The sequence below is a fragment of the Otolemur garnettii genome, unplaced genomic scaffold (genome assembly GCF_000181295.1).
Source record: "Otolemur garnettii isolate 467f Iridium unplaced genomic scaffold, OtoGar3 scaffold00016, whole genome shotgun sequence".
NCBI lineage: Eukaryota > Metazoa > Chordata > Mammalia > Primates > Galagidae > Otolemur > Otolemur garnettii.
In genome coordinates, this window is record NW_003852411.1 from 12,228,451 (window position 1) to 12,247,597 (window position 19,147).

At 43.9% G+C, this 19,147-nt stretch overlaps 1 protein-coding gene across 1 annotated transcript in view; it reads right to left on the reverse strand.

Moving 5' to 3' along the window:
• Window positions 1-19,147, reverse strand: part of LOC111723816 (voltage-dependent R-type calcium channel subunit alpha-1E-like) — a 173,843-nt gene that overhangs the window by 71,188 nt on the left and 83,508 nt on the right. The window contains exons 4-6 of the mRNA XM_023510803.1: window positions 5,593-5,696; window positions 3,979-4,131; window positions 2,367-2,548 (exon numbers count right to left, since the gene is read on the reverse strand). Coding sequence (XP_023366571.1) covers window positions 2,367-2,548; window positions 3,979-4,131; window positions 5,593-5,696 — 439 coding nt within the window. The remainder of the gene's footprint in view (window positions 1-2,366; window positions 2,549-3,978; window positions 4,132-5,592; window positions 5,697-19,147) is intronic.

The following is a 19,147-nucleotide window of genomic DNA, read 5'->3' on the forward strand; positions in this document are numbered from 1 at the left end:
AGAGAGAGCGAGTGTAAGTGAGCACTCCCCAAGCCTTGGAGCCAGCCATCTGGGTAGCAGGAGGCCTTCAGTAAACTGAAGTTCAATGGCTGACAGGTTAGAGGTCAGAGAAGGTGTGAGTCTGTGGCCCAGGGAGCCTGTACAGTGACAGGTGTCAGAGGACCTGCAGCTTGATCTCTTCTCCCTCTCTCCAGGGATAAAACTAAAGAGGGGCACAAACTCACTGTCTGTTTGTGTGGCCTCCATACCTATGGTGGACAGATGACTAGAGAGAAATGGGAATTTGAGGAGAGCGCCGTAAGCACAGAAGAATCACAGCACTTTTCTCTCCCCATTTCCCTAGTACCTGGCACAGAGCTTGGCATACAGTAGATTCTCGGTTAATACGTGTTGAAAGAATGAATGAATGAGCAAACAATGAAGTAATGCACAAACGATGAGCAGTCACTCAGCTGTGTCTGCAGCTCCTGCTTGTCTCAGAACCCTCTGAGCCTTGGCTAAAGAGGACCAGCAAGCACGCCTGTATCCTCTAATGCGACACTTCTTCTTTGGGGCTTTCAATGCATTTATCACATCACTTAGGTGAGTCTACACATATAATTGAAATACATCACTCCCAAAGGCCCACAAGTGACACCAGCCACTGCAGGGCCGATGCTCCAATTTCTAGAGGCACCTGACTAATCTGAGTGACACGGCCTCAAGACAACCTTCACATCTCAACTGTGGAGTGATGGCACTCAGCAACCCCACCTCGCTTCCCTCTTTCCAGCTGCCTCCCACAACTGGCGAGAATCCCAGAGCATCCTCCAGGAGCTTCTGGTTCACAGCTGACCCCTGGGCTTGCTGGGCATACACTGATCCATGGAACGTCCTTGCCACCCCTGAGAGCAGAGGTTCTCAACCTTCCTGATGCCGTGGCCCTTTAATACAGTGCTTGTGGGTCACGACCCACAGGTTGGGAACCGCTGCCTTAGAGCTTTAGCACAATAGCCTATGACTCCTGCAAAGCTTTGTAATCTGCCTTGTTCATCCTCCACGGGAATGGACTCCTGGACATTCATGAAGTACCTACTTACACAGGCCTTACACAATCCTTGCTCTTTGGGCATTACGATCTGGTTGAGTCTCCTCTGAGACACAGCATTTCCTTTCCCCCCAGGAGAAATTACACCCAGAGCTCCTCCTCAAGGGTGCTTTGTATAAACTACTGTGTATCCCACGTAATAAATTTTATACAGGTAAAATCAGGCCAAAAAGATCAAGAGAAGAACTGAAGGAAACAGAGGGCACCTTAAGGTAAAGGCAGGCCGTGGAGCCCATGAATGAAGGATGATCACTGCAAAGGTATCTGCCTTGGGGAGGGCTGGCTGAACGCACAGAAGGGCACAGTCCTTTGGAAGCACCAACGAGAGTTACTTTGCCTGCCCAGGCTCCAAGTGCAGCAAACCCCACACTTTCCCCCACCTCTCATGTTTGAACTTACCCGCCGTACCATGCTTCTGCTAACTTATTAAAGTCAGACAGACTATGGAAGGCAGAAGCGACTTCAGGGTCACCTTGTCCACCTCTGTCCCCACACAAGAATCCTCAACATCCCTGACAGGAAGCAAGACACTCTTGTCTTCTGCACCAACTCAGAACCTTGCAAATGTGTTTGATTACATGAATCACAAGGGCACTTGTTTAAAGAACAGCTCACCAACTATCCAGAGCTATACAAAATCAGAATCTCCAGGGAAGGGGCCTGTGGATCTGAATTTTTAACAAGCATCCCTGGTGAGCCTGACAATTAAGCAGGCTTCCTATGTGTGGGTAAAGCAGTAGTTCCTGATGGTGGCTGCATGCTAGCATCAGCTAGAAAGCTTTAAAAAACGTCAAAGATAGGCCTTCACCCCTAGATAGTCCTACTTAATTAGTATGGGATGGAGCCCAGCTGGTGTAATTTTTTTTAAGTTCCCAGCTCATTCTACCATGCAGTCTGGGCTGGGAACTACTGTGACAGCTTCCTAACCTGTTGGTAATAAGCTCTTTGAGGACAGCAACCAAGAAATCGACTCTTCTTGGTACCCTTCACTCTACTCTATTCTCCCATACAGCCAACATACTTTATACCTAGTGAGTGGGTGTGACTTTGTTTGCCGATCCAATAAAGGACCTAATTTCCTGATGGCATTAAGAAGCTGTTTACATCCACTTAGCAACTGGGCAGACAAAGGAGGGCTATGAACTGCTAAGACTTCTCACCCCAACACATACGCAGCCCCAGCCCTTCCTGTCCCCAGACTAAGCAGGCCAGACAACCCCAGATGCCTCATTCCGGGTTTCTCCCCTCCTCCTCCCCGACCCCCGCCAGCTCTACTCACATTGTACAGCACGGTGGTCCACCCTTCCATGGTGATGCACTGGAAGACAGTCAGCACAGCAAAGAGGATGTTATCAAACTGCGTGATCCCATCATTGGGGCCGATCCAGTCCTTGCATTCATACCCAGCCGGGCAGCCCTGCACACCACATGGGTGAGGGGGATCAAATCCTTCTAGAATACCTGTAGACACATTGGAGGGTGGGGGGTAAACCACATGATGTTTAGCATGAGCTGGAAATGGTCTGAGGAAGCCACAGGCAAGCAATTCTCTTCCCTATGGAAAGAGGCTTGTCCTGCCTTGTCTCAGGCTTTCTCTCCTCCCTGATGTTTCTGCAGCTCCCAGCTCACATGCCATGTGTTCAATTCTGTGCTTCCCAACCCCTTCTGAGAAAGGGATTCACATGGCCATTCACATGGCCCCTACTCTGTAGGCCTCGTCCCCCATGCTCACCTGCAGTACAATAGGTATTTATAGGACTCAATTATACCGAGAGTTGTAAGGTGAAGGCAGAGTCAAGTTCAGGCTACGGGATAAACCCTGAGTCCTTTCTGGGTTTCTTGCAGACAGTTACAAACCACAGTCCCTTTAGTTTACAGGAAATCCTAAAAGTTGTCCCTAAAGTTGCCATGGATGGGGAAAACGGGAAATTGTGGCTAAATGCACCTTTATTTACAAAATGGTCATGATAAAATTTTACAAAATATTTACGAACTATTCTCTACATATTGGTCCCCTCTTTGTAAAATTTTGTAATGACTATTTTGTAAATAAAGGCACATTTGTCTCTAATTTCCCATTTTCCCCATGTGTAAAACCTGCAGGGGAAACTTTTAGGACATGCTGTATAACTAACTCCTTGTTTTCCCACCATGGATTCCTTGTCTTGAATAAATATACAATTAAAAAAATACAAATCTAAGGTGGGAGGTGTCCTTGAGATCCTTTTCACGAAAGACATGGTACCTATGCGGGTTTCCTCAGCCTGTCTCCCAATCTGTTTCTCCTAGGGTAGTCTACTCAACTTGAAAAGAACAAGTAAGATTCAAAGAGATGAGAATTCTGGGTTTGTGTACCCCAGAAATCTCAGCACACTTGCCAGGTCAAGCTCAGAGCTCTCTCAGATCTTCCCCACTTCATGTGAGTCAGATGGAGAGCAAGGATGATCACAAGAGGGAGCACTGAGGGAGAATGTCCACAGATCTGGAGGGGCTAAGCCTGACTCTGGACTCCTGGGTCTCACTGGCCTATGGGCCAAAGAGACCACTGTACAAACGAGGTGTGTGCATGTGCGTGGGTGTATTCATTCATTCACACAGGTGGCTTTTCAAGTGCATTCTGACAGCCCTCTACCATGGGATGGGGAAGCTGAGACCAGCTATTTGAATCTTCCAACCACCCAAGAGGTTATTTGCTTTGCAATCAGCATCAAATAGAGCTCTTTATTCTTGGCTGGTTGCGCCTGAAAAGGCTGCTTAGTAAGAAGTTTCTGATTCTAATTCCAGGGTTGGGACATATTTTTCCAACCAGCTCCCAACTGCTCTGAAATTACCCCAGTGACCAGAGGAGGAAGGAAGGAAAAAAAGAAGAAAACAGAAAACGGTGCCCCTACCTGAATTGTTCGTGAAGCATGCTCGATGTAACTTCCCACTGTAGAACTCCAAGCCGATGATAGCAAACATCAGGATGGCAAAGAAGAGCAGAAGGCCGATCTGCAGGAGAGGCACCATGGCCTTCATGATGGACTTCAGCACGATCTGCAGGCCTAGGAAGAGGGACAGAGAATGACAGAGGGAGCCCTCCCCCAGCACCATCGGACAAGGCAGGCTCAGTTTACTTTGTCCTACGAGCAGAGGGGCCTGTCTTTGAGGGGAAAGAACCACTGGTCCTGCGATGGTAAAGGTAATTCATAAAGAGATAACCAGGACAAGTGAAGCCAAAGGTCACCATGGCCCCTTTCCCCGGGAAACATTCCCTCCTCCTCCTCACCCTGCACGTGCCTGCTACCCTTCCTCATCGCTTCCACCGGTTGTCTTCTGCATTCTCATGAAAGATCAGATTTAGTAGAATGTGCTCCTTCCCTAAAGGAGATTAGGCCTCATCCTGCTAGGTGAGCATCCTACAAGAACAGGGACGTAATTCATGTTCCCTGTCACTCTGTCTCAGATCCAGCTCTCCTGCCCACTGTTGGGGGAGCACATTAGTACAACCACTGTTCAGAAAATGCCGTATCTTTTGACCCTGGCATGACACTTCTGAGATTCTAGCCTAAGAACACAGAGACTTGAATAAAGATTTAAATAGAAAGATATTTGTTGGGCAGTGCCTGTGGCTCAAAGGAGTAGGGCTCTGGCCCCATATATTGGAGGTGGCAGGTTCAAACCCAGCCTCGGCCAAAAAATGTTGCGGCAAGCATATTTATAGTCGGGAAAAAAACTCAAAATAACGCATTTTTATTATTTATGTTGTCTGTCAACATAAAAATGGCTAAAAAATCATAACGCATACAGGGATTTTTAAGTCTAGAAAAATAAAATACTTATTTTGGGATCAGAACACATATAGAGAGAGACACGTAGAATTCCAATTATATTAAAATGCACAGGAAAAATGAATAAAAAACACTAAGATGCTAACAAAAGTTATTTCTCAGTGATAAGATAAAGAGTATTTTTTCTTTCTTTTCCTTTTTTTTTTTTTCTTTCTAAAATAGGATCTCACTCTGTTTCACAGCTCACAGCAACCTCAAACTCTGGGGCTCAAGTGATCCTCCTGCCCCAGCCTCCCAAGTAGCTGGGACTACAGGCACCCACCACGATGCCCAGCTAGTTTTTCTATATTTTAGTAGAAACAGGGTTTCACTCTTGCTCAGGCTGGTCTCAAACTCCCAGCCTCAAAGTGATCCTACTACCTTGGCCTCCCAGAATGCTGGGATTATAGGCCTGAGCCACTGCACCCAGACTTATTGTCTTTTTTTTTTCATTTTCTTTATATTCTAAATTTTCTATAAAGACTCTCCATCTTTTAAATCCTATTTGAAAAAAAAAGGTTAAATTTAAAAATGAAATGTTATGCCAGATGGCCACATCTCCACTATTTATTTACACGGGGGCTTCCTCCCAGGAGAAATTGCTTCTTGTTTATCCCAAATTCTCTCAGACCCAGATCCAGCCGAGGACACGTTAACACAGTTACTCGCAGAGCAGAAAGAAAGGCAGATGCTCACTAGGAATCCCCGAGACGAGCTTCAGGGGCCTCAGGACACGCACAGCCCGCAGGGTCCTCAGGTCCACATGAGTGTTGAAGTGGGTTCCCGCAGTGGCCAGGATGCTGCAGGGAGACACACAGGGCTCAAGGTTAGCACCGTCTAGCTTTCCCCAGTGGCTCCAAGAGGGAGGCTGGGCTAAAGCAGGATCCGCCTGGAAAGCACAGAGCTGACACCAGCTGTATGAGGGTACACCTGGGCTCAGGTGACTCACCAGTTGTTCCGAGTGGAATTAAATTTAGCCATCTGGGTTTCACTTTCCAAAGAAGAACAACTTATCATATTAGAATCCTAGTTCCAAACTGTAAAGAAAACGCGAGGTCCCCCGCATCTGTCCCACTCCTATCCCCAAACCTTGTCCCCTACTCTCCTCTCTGACCCTTGCCAAACTCCTTCCTCTCTTTCCAACCTGCCAGACACTCAATTTCTTATTTCAGTTTTTTCTTACATTTCCTTGTCTCCTATTTCCTTCAAGAAATTTCTCTGGATTAACTGCACTAAAGCAGTAACTCACTCTTCACCTTGACACTTAGAATTTTTAGCAAACAAATGGATTACGCTAAAGCTCATAATTGGGGAATAACTTTAGTGTTCTTCATACTGTATCAGTGTTTTTCTAATTGCCCCACACCACTCTTTGACCTGGATGGGGTTTCTTTGCTTCCATTTTTACTGAAGCCACATCCAGAAGCACACACTATAAAAAAAACCAAAAATCCCTAAGAATCCTATTAGACTGTGTGTGCCAAGTACCTTGTCTTAAGGCTGTTACGATCTCATGACATGGCAGGTATTTTGGAGAGACAAAGACACATATGTACATACGTACTCTTAGAAGACTGAGTCAGAACACTTGGGGTTAAGTCCTGACTCTCCACCTGAGAACTGGGTGGCTTGACAGTCACATAACCTCTAGAGTCTCACTTTCCTCATCTACAAAATGACACAGTTAGGGTAACACGGCCCAGTTGTAAAAACAAAATGACACAGTATTACATATTAAGGGTATTCTTCTGTCAACTAACAAATATGACAGACCTTGTGTCTAATGCAAAGATTAATATTAATTTGACAAAAATATTTACTTCCTGGTTCTGTTGTTCTTTCTGTGAAGAAACAAAGTTTCTCCCTCATCACCTCCCCAAAACAATCTCAGCTCTCCAGAACCTCTGGGAATGAATCATCCAGCAAAAGTGGGTTGTCTCTAGAGCCAAAGGGCAGCAAGAATGGCTTATTTGATTTCATTATTTTTGATGAAGCCTCTCTGAAATAGCTCAAGTATTAAAGAAGGTATCTATCTGACGTGTGGCCAGTGTCTGGGAGAGAACTGTATCAGAGGGTCATGCCGTGCGGCCCAGGAAGACACAGACAGGAGTGTGGATCCAGGACAAGACGACTGTAAGTGATACCTGTGGAGCACGCGGTGCTGACCAGCAGCATGCGGCAGGGCTCTATGTGACGGTCACTTCCCGGCTCTGACAGTATTCAAGGAAGAGCAGAACCATCATGGAGCAGTAAGGAGGGTTCCTATGCTGGCTTAAAGGGTATTTCAATGACCAGTAAGGGATTTTTTTCAACTTTAAGATTCTATAATTCTATGCTCATACTACCTCAGAATAAGAACCAGAAAGAATTCCCACTCTCAGAAAGCGTCTCAGGAGCTAGACAAGGTTTCCAAGTCATCTTCACCCCCCCCCCCGAAACTTGCTTTCATCTGAAAGTAGGGACTTAGGGAAGTAGAGTCTTCTACCCTGTTGTAACTTTATCTTCTAAGGCCAGAGAAAGAAATCAGGGAGGAGGTGATATAACTTCTAATAAGTGGTGGTGGGCAGAGGGCTGAGTGCACTCTCCTCCGCTGTTGGGTAAAGTAGGAACTAAGCCCCTTTCTGAGTACAGAGCTTTCCACTGGGCTCTGTGCTCATGGTGACAAAAGAAATGGGAGACAGCGTCTGCTGCTGAAGAGCATGGATATGTCTCTGGGGACAGAGGAAAGCTTAGACTTTTACGTACCCCAAATTGAAGCTATCCTCCATGGCCTCCCTCTGATTTTGTGGTGTGTCTCTCCATGGGGGTATGTAGAAATATTGCAGCATAATCAGCTGCTAGTAAGCCGCTCATGTAGCAGTTAGGACAGGTGTCAGGAACCTTGCCCTCTGCTGGTCCTAAGAGCGAATGGTGGCAGGAACCGACACCATGGTCTTCTGCACACAGTCAAGTTCACTAACTGCTTCCCCTTGGATGCCAGCACCCGGCCCTACCCTGCATATTTTTGCTTCTAGTTGTCAGCAGGTCAGAAGAGAATGGAAGCTTCTATGATCCTCGTGACATGGCACAGGTCCTTCCTGCTGTGGCCACACTGCTGTGGCACAACAGAACAGGAGACAGAGAGAAGTTCTGGGCAATGAAGACCAAATCATCCTTCCTCAAATCAGTCACCCAGGGAATTCTTCTACCCTGTATTCTTTCTCCTCTTGATCTGGGAATTTGTTCTCAGCCTCCTTGTCAATCCAGGTCTACGGCCTCTTTTATCAGGCATATTCCACTGTCCACGTCCCTGCCTGAAATTATCCTGAAGCAGCAGGCGTAGGTTAAGTCTGCCCAGTAAAATACAAGATGACCAGTTAAATTTGAAAAAACAACAAATAATTTTTCGTGCAATACCTGTATAATGCATGAGATATTCATGATTTATTGCAAATCTGAAATTTGAATTTAACTGGACATCCTGTGTTTATTTGCTAAATTTGGCAACTAAGCTGGTGACTAGAAATGACCAGGTAAAGAGGACAAAATCTTATTTAGTTGTCAGTTCCAGCCCTAAACAAATTTGCAAGTTTCCTTCTGAGAACAGACACAAGCTTTTTAGCATTAGGGCCTGGGTTGTCTCCTGGGCTCCAGAAATGACCTGTTTGCTTCCACCCATATAAACACTAAGGATGAACTTCATTAACTTTTGAGGGCAAGTTGTTCATTAGCATCCGTGAGCAAAGACTGATTAACACTAGCCAAAGTGTTAGGTGTTTAACCAGCCCTACGATGAGGAGACCACGAGGAGGCAGGAAGGGACTTAATTCAAGCTGGATTCCCACTAGAGCTGAGTGAGGGCATCATTCCCAGGGGTTCATACAAATGAGCTACTGTGTCTGCTCAAAACCATCCCAGATGTGGTCAGTTCCTTCATCTCTCCTCCACCAAAGCCTATCATATCCTTCCTACAAAGCATCCCTTAGAGTCCCTTCTTACTCTCTAGCCCCCCTACTGTCAAGAATATCCCTCCCTTGCCTAAATAATAGGATTGAGACCTCAAGGCCCAGATGACATTGGGCTCCCTCCTTGGAAAAGACCTGCAATCAAAGATAATTGAACTAGGATTCTGAGCAAGGGGAAAATCAAGTTGAAATCCCAGTTCCATCACCTATACTAGTTGACTGGTTTTGTGCAATTGCCACTCAGGGCCACGGTTTTCTTATCTGTAAAATGGGGACAGTGCCTTCCTAAGAGGGTCGATGTAAGGATTAAGAAAGGCAATGCATATAAAATTCTTTGCACCATGCTGACAGACTTCATGTGGGTCCCTGGTCATCAGAAACGGAAACAAATTAAACTGCAAATCACCCACCACCACCACCCAACAAAAGCATATTGAGAAGATCAGGAGCACATGGAATTGAAGGGCTACTGGAAGACTGGGCAGGGAAGCAGGAACCTTTGGTGTGGTGGGGACCGAGGTCCCAATTCGAGGAACCTGTGAATGATACCTAGTATGGTAAAAGGGTCTGTGCAGATGAGATTATGGACACTGAGGTGGCAAGATATTACTGGAGTATCCAGGTGGGCCCTAAATGCAACGATAAGTGCCCCAATAACAAAAAGGCAAAGGAAGATCTGAGCAGAGAGAGAGAAGACTTAGGATTGAAGCAGGGTGCTCTGCTAGTTGGCTGTGAAGGAGGAGGGAGGGCCCAAGAGCAGAAGAAGAAGAGAGGAGAGAGGAGAAGCCCAGCTCTGTAAGAGGGAGGGTAAGAGATGAGTAAGAGAGAGAGAGGGAGGAGAGGAGGGAAGAAGGGAGTGGGGGAGAAAAGGAAGGAGAGACCAGCTGACATCCCAAAGAAAGAAAGGAAGAATGCCAGCCCCAACTTCAGGCTTCTGACTATCTAAGTGAAGTATTACAAGAATGGAAAAACAAATACCACAAGTACTCACTATTAAATTGGAACTAAGTGATTAACACCCATGGGCATATGGTAGTAAAACTCAAGAGAAACCAAGGAGGTGGGGCGGGGGGAGGGGTAAATTCACACCTAACCGGTACAATGCACACTGAGAACTTTGACTCAAACTACACAAAACCAAAGCATGTAACCAAAACAACTGTACCCCTGTAATATTCTAAAATTTTAAAATTAAAAAAACATGTTGCTGCAAGACACCCAATTCGTGGGGATTTGTTACAGCAGCCGCAGGAAACCAACAGAATTGGCAAAGGTCAGAGATTCCAAGAAATCTGATTCTTGGGCCAATGTAGAGGTTGGTACAGATGTAAATATCAACTGCTTAATGTCACAGTGTCACTAGCTAAAGAGTAAGAGTCATGGGGGGCAAGAAGCATGTGGTCACACGTCTCCCTGTCCCCAAATCTCCCATCACTTCTAAGTAAGATCCCCACCAAAAAGCACATACAAAAAAGATTCTCCAAAAAGGGAGATCTGGGCCACTGGAGATGGAAACAAACTATCTACCACAGCCTGGCTCATAGAAAGCACTTAGTTAATAGGTGTTGCAGGAAAGGGAGGAGGGAGGGCGACTGGCAGGATCTCACCTAATGTGCACAATGTGAGGGTGTTCAACACGCTCCCTGGGTGAAGGGCTCAACTACAACTTGAACTTTACCTTAGAATTTAAAATAATGTAACCTAAACATCTACCCTCATATTAATCTGAAATTTTTTAAAAGGTGTTGCAAAGGATGAAAAGAAAGAATGTATCAGTTTCCTTAACTATAAAAGGAAGTGGTCAGTTAGAGGGACCTCTCAGACACCCGTCCCAGGCTTCCTGGGAGCCAGTGCCCGCCCAGATGGTGCTAGACTCCTGCAGCTCACGCCAATCTCCCCTCTCCCTCGATGTCCAGAGAGCTGCTCAACGTTTAACTCTGATTACATACTGTTCTTACATCTTAGAACAGAAGTTTGATTGTTAATAGGAATAAGTTGGGATTTTTTATAACTTAATTCAAAGCCAGTTCCTTGATGGCAGAAACTGCCTCTCATATCTCCATGTACTAGGGCTCCTCCCCCAAAAAGTATACACCAGTGGTACTCAAGCAGTGCCCTTGACTCCAGGATAAGTGGGCAGCCACACATTCCCACTGGGGCAGATTAGATCACAGGACCCATCCACAGATGCATCCCTGGGGCTGGGGCTGGGCCCGTGACACCCATTGATTGGATATCCTAACCAAGGGAGATCTAACACGTGTAAGTAATTATAAGCTAATAAAAATCTACAGAATTAACCATAATGTTTTGCTCTCCATTTCTTTCAAAGAAGTTTTTGAAAATGTGATTTGATTTGGGACTCAATTTCTAGAGACTTCATTTTAGCTTTAAAAAGTCCCTGTGTATTAAATAGTTCACAGAGAGATAAACAAACAAAAAAAATCCACTTGACCAAAATATATATGAGGGATGAGGATGAGGCTGGGAGAAGGAAAACAGATGTCAGGCCCATCCCAATGCCCAGCCTCTGCCAGCTGCCTCTTCCTCCCCATGCTTGCCATGGTGGATACCACCAGCCTGGGCTCCACCCCAGAGCTCAGGACTCAGTCTACAGCCCACTGAGGCTTACTGAACATATGCCATGTGACAGCACTGGTCTCAGACAGACTGAAGATGGCAATGGTGGATGAAGCTTATTGAAAGAGACAGACATTCAACAGATCACAATTACAGCAGGTGGAAAGTCAGAGGAGGAAACGTCACCATGGACGTCACATGGGGGCTCAAAGACGAAGCAGGAAACAGCGTGGAAGAGCTTCCCAGATGCAGGAAAAGGCATGCACAGAGGCTCAGAGGCAGCGAGGAGACCTGGGTATTTAAAAGACTGGAACAAGGCTGGTATGGCTGGAACCAAGTGAACCACGACAGACTGGAAAATGAAAAGTCTATAAAGAGACTGGGAAAGAAGACTCATCAGCTATGTTAGGGGTGTGGACCAAGTCCAGCAGTGTCCAGACAGCTCCAGGCTTAAAGTTGCGGATGGAACATTGGGTTAACCACACTGCTTCTCTGAGCTCAAAAGAATTTCCCTCATCTCTCCATTAGAACCTCCCCTTTTCTACAAGTCCTAGCCCCAGTTGCTATAAGTGGGTATACCTTGGTCTCTGTGCCTGAATTGTCACCCTCTTCCAACCCATAGGCCCCTATTGCTTCCTGTCTCCTCTACAGCAGTCTCCCCTGAGGGAAGGATATCTACAGTCATGCATACTGGGAGGCTGGGCATCCAGGGAAGAGGAGAATTGAGACCTGTCTAAGGAAACCACCCATCATCCTAGGGAGTGACTGGTTTAGGGGTGGGCAGCTAAGAGATAAGGAAACCCAGGCCACGGATTATAAAGGAAAATACACTTCAGGGCTTTGATTGACCTGTGTTCTAGAACAAAAGCAAAAGCATATATGAAGCATGATTTTCAAACCTTTTTGATCACAACCTACAGTAAGAAATAAATCTGACATCACAATCCAGGATGCATATATGAGATGCATACATAACATCATAAAACAGTAATTATTCTTTCTAAGTGTGGTAACCCCTATTTTTTCTTTAGCTCTTCCTCTTTTATGTTTCATGCTGGCTGCATCCAAATACATTGATTTCATGGCCCTCTAACTGGGGTTGAGCCACATTTTGAAAAACCCAGGGATAGAGACCAGCCAATGCACATTCATATTCTCTCTCTAAGACAGCGTTTTGCAACCTTTTTTATCTCACAGCACCCTTGAACCTATAAGCATAAACTGCAGCACGCTTAAACTATATTGATTAAAAAAAGTAAAAATAAAAAAAATACTTACTGTACTTTGAACTTTATTCATAAATTTAATTAATGATATTTAAAAATTTCTGCAGCACACCTAAGATGATCCTCTGGTGGCACACAGGTTGAAAATCAGGGCTCTAAGGAGACTTCTAAAGAGAACAGGATAGGCCAGCATGGATAGCCGCCTTAACAGCACCAAGAGCTTCTTGGTATTTGCCCAGAATGATAAACAGTTTGCCTCAAAAGGTTTTGCTGTGCTTTTCCAAGAACTACATTCTAGCAGAGAAACTATTGCCTCTTATGGTAACTGAAGTAGCAATAACATCTCGCTGCCCTCCAGCATGGCAATCTTAAAGACGGATCTCACACACATGCACATACACATACACACACACCTCAAAACTGTCACGGGGCAGTTATCTATTATCTTCTGGTTAGTTTTTGTTTAGTTGGTTGGTTTTTGGCTTGGTCATGTGTCTCATCCAACATTTATGGCTATGAGTTAATTTCTGGACAAGTTGGAGCATGGACTTTCTTTTAAGACCACAGAAAATAAATGATAACTAAGAATCCCTAATATATCTTGGAAGGAAGGGAAGAAATGTAGGGTCAACCTGCCCTTTCCCATAAAGAAGACCTGTACCATCTCTAGGAAAGAACAAGTGGTTCTGTATTTGACTCAAGTAAGGCAACCCCTTCTGGAATTTACAATTGGGTTCTCAATTAAATTTCAGCAGAAACTTAGTGGTTATGAAGTAGTCCCAAAATGTACCTCTTGATGAGAAGAAATATCACGGCCCCCAAAGTCCTCTCTGTCCTCTCCCACCCAAAAGAAATCTCAATAATCAAACCATCATACCAAGGAGAATAGGTTGTATTGACATTTGGGGACAAATAATTCTTGGTTGTGGGGACCTGCCTATGCATGGTAGAGTATGCAGTAGCATTAACAACCTCTAACTACTAGATTCTGGCAGCAATCTCTCCCACTAAGTACCCCAACCTCCAGTTATGACAACCAGAAGTGTCTCCAGACATTGTCAGATGTCCTGTGGGGGCAAAATTCACCCATAGTTGAGAATCACGGCTGTAGGAGAACCTCTCAAATAGTGACTCCTTCAAACTATAGCAAGGCATTATAGCCTGATTAAAGGCAATGAAATGTGTTTTACAACCCTGCGCTATCTGCCCTGGGAGGAAATATAACCCCTCTTTCTGCCCAACTTGTCTCCAAAAGAAGCCTTAATCCAGAAGAATTGTATCCTCAAATGATGCCAGAAGAAGAAGACAGAAATACACAAAGAAGGGTTTTGTTTCCTCAACTCTAGTATAATAGAAATAAAGGTCAAGTTCCTACCAGAACCCTACTAAAGTTTCTTTCTCTTTTCTGAGAAACACCTTGATTATTCACTCAGATACTTCAAGGAGAAATGTCAAGAGATGGGGAGAAACTCTACAACTGTCATTCAGGTCTAGGTGACAATGATGAAAATAAAAATACTTCATTGTATTAGGTTGCAGTCCCACCAGCAGTGTAAAAGTGTTCCCTCCTCTTCACATCCATGCCAGCATCTGCAGTTTTGAGATTTTGTGATGTGGGCCATTCTTGCTAGGGTTAGATAATATCTCAGGGTGGTTTTGATTTGCATTTCTCTAATAATTAGGGACAATGAGCATTTTTTTCATAGGTTTGCTAGCCATTCGTCTATCTTCTTTAGAGAAGGTTCTATTCATCTCTCTTGCCCATTGATATATGAGATTGTTGGCTTTTCTCATGTGAATTAATTTGAGTTCTCTACAGATCCTAGTTATCAAGCTTTTGTCTAATTCAAAATATGCAAATATCCATTCTCATTGTGTAGGTTGTCTATTTACCTTGGTTTTTGTCTCCTTAGCTGTACAGAAGTTTTTCAGTTTAATTAAGTCCCATTTGTTTATTTTTGTTGTTGCAATTGCCACACAAGTCCTCTTCATAAAATCTTTGCCCAGGCCAATATCATCACATGTCTTTCCTATGCTTTCTTTGAGCATTTTTATCATTTCATGCCTTAAATTTAAGTCTTTTACCCATCTTGAATCAATTTTTGTGAGTGGAGAAAAGTGCAGGTCCAGTTTCAGTCTTTTACACGTGGATATCCAGTTCTCCCAGCAGCATTTATTAAATAGGGATTCTTTCCCCCAGTGTATGTTTTTGTTTGGTTTATCAAAGATTAGGTGGTTACAGGTTGGTTTCATATCCTGATTTTCTATTCAATTCCAAATGTCTATGTCTCTATTTTTGTGCCAGTACCATGCTGTTTTCACCATTATGGCCTTGTAGTACAGCCTAAAGTCTGGTGCTGTAGGGCATCTATGCTGATGTCCCCAGCTTTGTTTTTATTACTAAGAACTGCCTTAGCTATACGGGGTTTTTTTCTGGTTCCATACAAAATGAAGAATTATTTTCTCTAAGTCTTGAAAGTATGATGTTGGTATTTTAACAGGGATGGCATACTGGGCATCTACCCAAAAGGAAAAAAATCCTTTTATCGTAAGCACACTTGCACGGGACTGTTTATCGCAGCTTAATTTACAATCTCCAAAAAGTGGAAACAGCCTAAATGCCCCCCAACCCAGGAATGGATTAACAAGCTGTGGCATATGTATACCATGGAATACTGTTCAGCCATTAAAAAAGATGGAGACTTTTGTATTAACCTGGATGGAAGTGGAACACATTGTTCTTAGTAAAGCATCACAAGAATGAAGGAGCATGAATCCTGTGTACTCAATTCTCATATGAGGATAATTAATGACCTAGTACATGGTCATTAATGGACCATGGGGGAAGGGGAGAGCAGAGAGAGAGGGAAGGAGGGAGGGGGCTGGGGGAAAGGAAGAGCAGAAAGAGAGAAGGAGGGGGTAGGTGGGGGTCTCGGTATGTGACACACCTTTTGGGGTCAAGACATAATTATAAGAGAGACTTTACCTAACAAATGCAATCAGTGTAATCTGGTTTCTTGTACCCTCAATGAATCCCCAACAATAAAAAATAATAATAAAATATACTTCATTGTTATTTCATAGTTTACATAGCCCTGTTCCATACAGGTACCACTCTCTCTACTTTATGAGCTTGAGAATTAAGGCTGGCTAGCCCAAGGTCACCAAGATAGTAATTAAATGGTCAACTGAGTCTCAAACTCAGAAAGTTAGATTCCAAATTTGGAGTGCTTTCAGTAGCTACAAAAAGCTAGAAATACATCCCCAAGACAGGCATACCTGACAAATGCTTTCTCGGGACAACCACAGAGTTGCCTCTCTGCAAGGCCTTGTGGTGTCCGATGATTGCAATATCAAACGCATGTTACCGAAAGTGTGCTTCAGAGAATTGGCAAAAAAGGAGAATTGCTCGAGAGGGAAATCCTGCATTATAAGAACTCACTAAGATAAATACATGTTCTTTCAGTTGTTTTCCTAGTAGCGGTGAGGGATTTCTGTTGATCCACCACCCACACACTTGCTCTCCCCAGGTCCTCCTAAGGACCAGGGATAAGCATTGTGAGATGACTAGTCAGGGACAGAGCAGGACCTAGCCAAGGAAAAGAATTCAGCTAATTATCTGAGTGAGGGCCAGGTCTCCAACACTGCCCTTGTTATCAAGCTGCACAAATGAACGCCAGTATTAGATTCCAGAGCCCAGCTGTGTCATCCAGCACTGCCCATACAGACTGCCTACCTGGTGTTTGTATAGCCAGTCTCCTCCTTCAACAAGGATACCACATAGCTACAGGTCTTCCCTAAAATTACAATGTTCTGGCACAGTTGGCACCAGTTACCAGGCACAAGCTCCTTCCCGGGGATGTTTGCACTTAGGACCAACAGAGTTTGGTTGATTTCTTCTGAAGCAGCTGAGGACATAAAATAAAAGGTACAGACCTGTGGCTGTCCGTGTTTTCTCACACAAAAGAAAGATGACCACAGTGAGCTTGAGTTAAAGGACTTAAGGTGACCCCACAGAGGCGAGAGGGAATAAAGAAAGAAGGGGTTCATCTGCAGTTGAGCCCTGTTCCTGTGGTTCTGACCGCCCAGCCATTCCCTGAGGCTTCCTGCAGCATGGTGGTTCTCTAAGACATCCCTTCCCTGAGAAGCCCTTCCCCGCTCAAACTAGTCCAAGTTAAGTTTCTGTCACTCACAATAATCCATTCATCTATTCTTTTCTTTTCTGAGACACAGTCTCACTATGTTGCCCTAGGTAGAGTACTGTGGCGTCATAGCTCACAGCAATCTCAAACTCTTGGGCTTAAGAGATTTTCTTGCCTCAGTCTCCCAAGTAGCTGGGACTACATGCCTACAGGCACCTGCCACAATGCCCGGCTATTTTTTTTTTTCTTTAGAGACAGTGTCTCACTCTTGCTCAGGTGGTTTCAAACTCCTAAGCTCAAATAATCCACCTGCCTTGGCCTCCCAAAGTGCTAGGATTACAGGTTGTGTGAGCCACCATGCCCAGCCTACCACTCGCCTATTTTATCTTGATCAGTAGTTCTTAATCTTCCTAATGCCGTGACCCCTTAATACAGTTTCTGTGGGTCACAACCCACAGGTTGAGAACCTCTGATCTAGATAATACCATGTAGATCAGTGGTTCTCAACTTCCTAATGCTACAGCCCTTTAATACAGTTCCTGTGGGTCACAACCCACAGGTTGAGACTGCTGATATAGATAAAAAACCAAAGTGAAAGTTGAGTTGTTAACTTCTTCTCTTTCTGTTTTCTTGACGAAGGCTTGCAATGCTATAAATATCTCTCTTAGGACTGCCTTTGTGGTATCCCAGAGGTTCTGGTAACTCGTATCTTCGTTATCATTTTGTTCCAAAAAATTTGGTAATTTCCTTCTTGATCTCGTCTCTGACCCACCTATCATTCAGCATAAGGTTACTTAGCTTCCATGTTTTTGTATGAGCCTGCACATTCCTATTACTGAGTTCAACTTTTATTCCATGATGGTCTGAGAGGACGCAAGGAATAATTTCTATTCTTTTAAATTTGCTGAGGTTAGACTTGTGACCTAAGATGTGGTCGATTTTGGAGTATGTTCCATGGGCCAATGAGAAAAATGTGTATTCAGTTTTGTTAGGATGAAATATTCTGTAGATGTCCATTAAATCCAAATGCTGAATGGTTAAGTTTAAATCTAAAATTTCTTTGCTAAGCTTCTTGCTGGAGGATCTATCCAACACTGCCAAAGGAGTATTAAAATCTCCAACTATGACGGAGGTGGGAGAAATCAAGTTGCTCATGCCTATTAGAGTATCTCTTACAAATTGAAGTGCATTCTAGTTGGGTGCATAAATATTGATGATTAAAATCTCATCATATTGAGTATTACCCTTAATAAATATAAAGTGCCCATCTTTATCCTGCTTATTTTTGTTGGTTTAAAGCCTACTGTATCTGCAAATAAAATTGCAACACCTGCTTTTTTCTGCTTTCCATTATCCTGGAATATAGATGACTATCCCTTCACCCTGAGTTTATATTTGTCTTTTAGGGTAAGATGGGATTCTTCTATGCAACAGATATGCATAGAAGAAGAACTATGTCTGAGTTTTTGTATCCAGTCAGCCAGCCTGTGCCTCTTTAGAGGACAATTTAAGCCATTCACATTGATTGAGATTACTGATAAACCGGGTATAATTTTGGTAATTGAGTTTTTTTTGAATGTCCAGTGGACATCTTTAATCCTTTCGCCACTGTGGAAGTTGGAATTTGATCAAAATTTTCTGTGTGAGTTTTCTTATGTGGTGGAGGATTACGCTGGTTATTATGGACGATAGGTCTGAGAATATCCTGAAGGGCTGGTTTCAAGCAACTGGAAAAGGAAGAACACTCCAATCCAAAACCCAGCAGAAGAAAAGAAATAACCAAAATTAGAGCAGAATTAAATGAAATTGAAAACAAAAGGATTATACAACAGATCAATAAATCAAAAAGATGGTTTTTTGAAAAGGCCAATAGGCTCAGTGCCTGTGGCTCAAGTGGCGAAGGCGCCAGCCACATACACCTAAGGTGGAGGGTTTGAATCCAGCCCGGGTCAGCCAAACAACAATGATAGCTGCAAATAAAAAAAAAAAAAGCCAGGCATTATGGCAGGTGCCTGTGGTCCCAGCTACTTGGGAGGCAAAGGCAGAAAACTCTCTTGAGCCCAGGAGTTGGAGGTTGCTATGAGCTATGCCACAGCACTCTACCCAGGGAGATAGCTTGAGGGTCTGTCTCAAAAACAAAAAAAAAGAAAAGATCAATAAGATAGATAAAACTTTGGCCAACCTAACCAAGAAAAAAAGAGTAAAATCGCTAATTTCATCAATCAGAAATGGTAAAGATAAAATAACAACAGACCCTTTAGAAATTCAAACACTCCTGAATGAATATTACAAGAAACTGTACTCTCAGAAATATAAAAATCTGAAGGAAATTGACCAATACTTGAAAGCACACTACCTT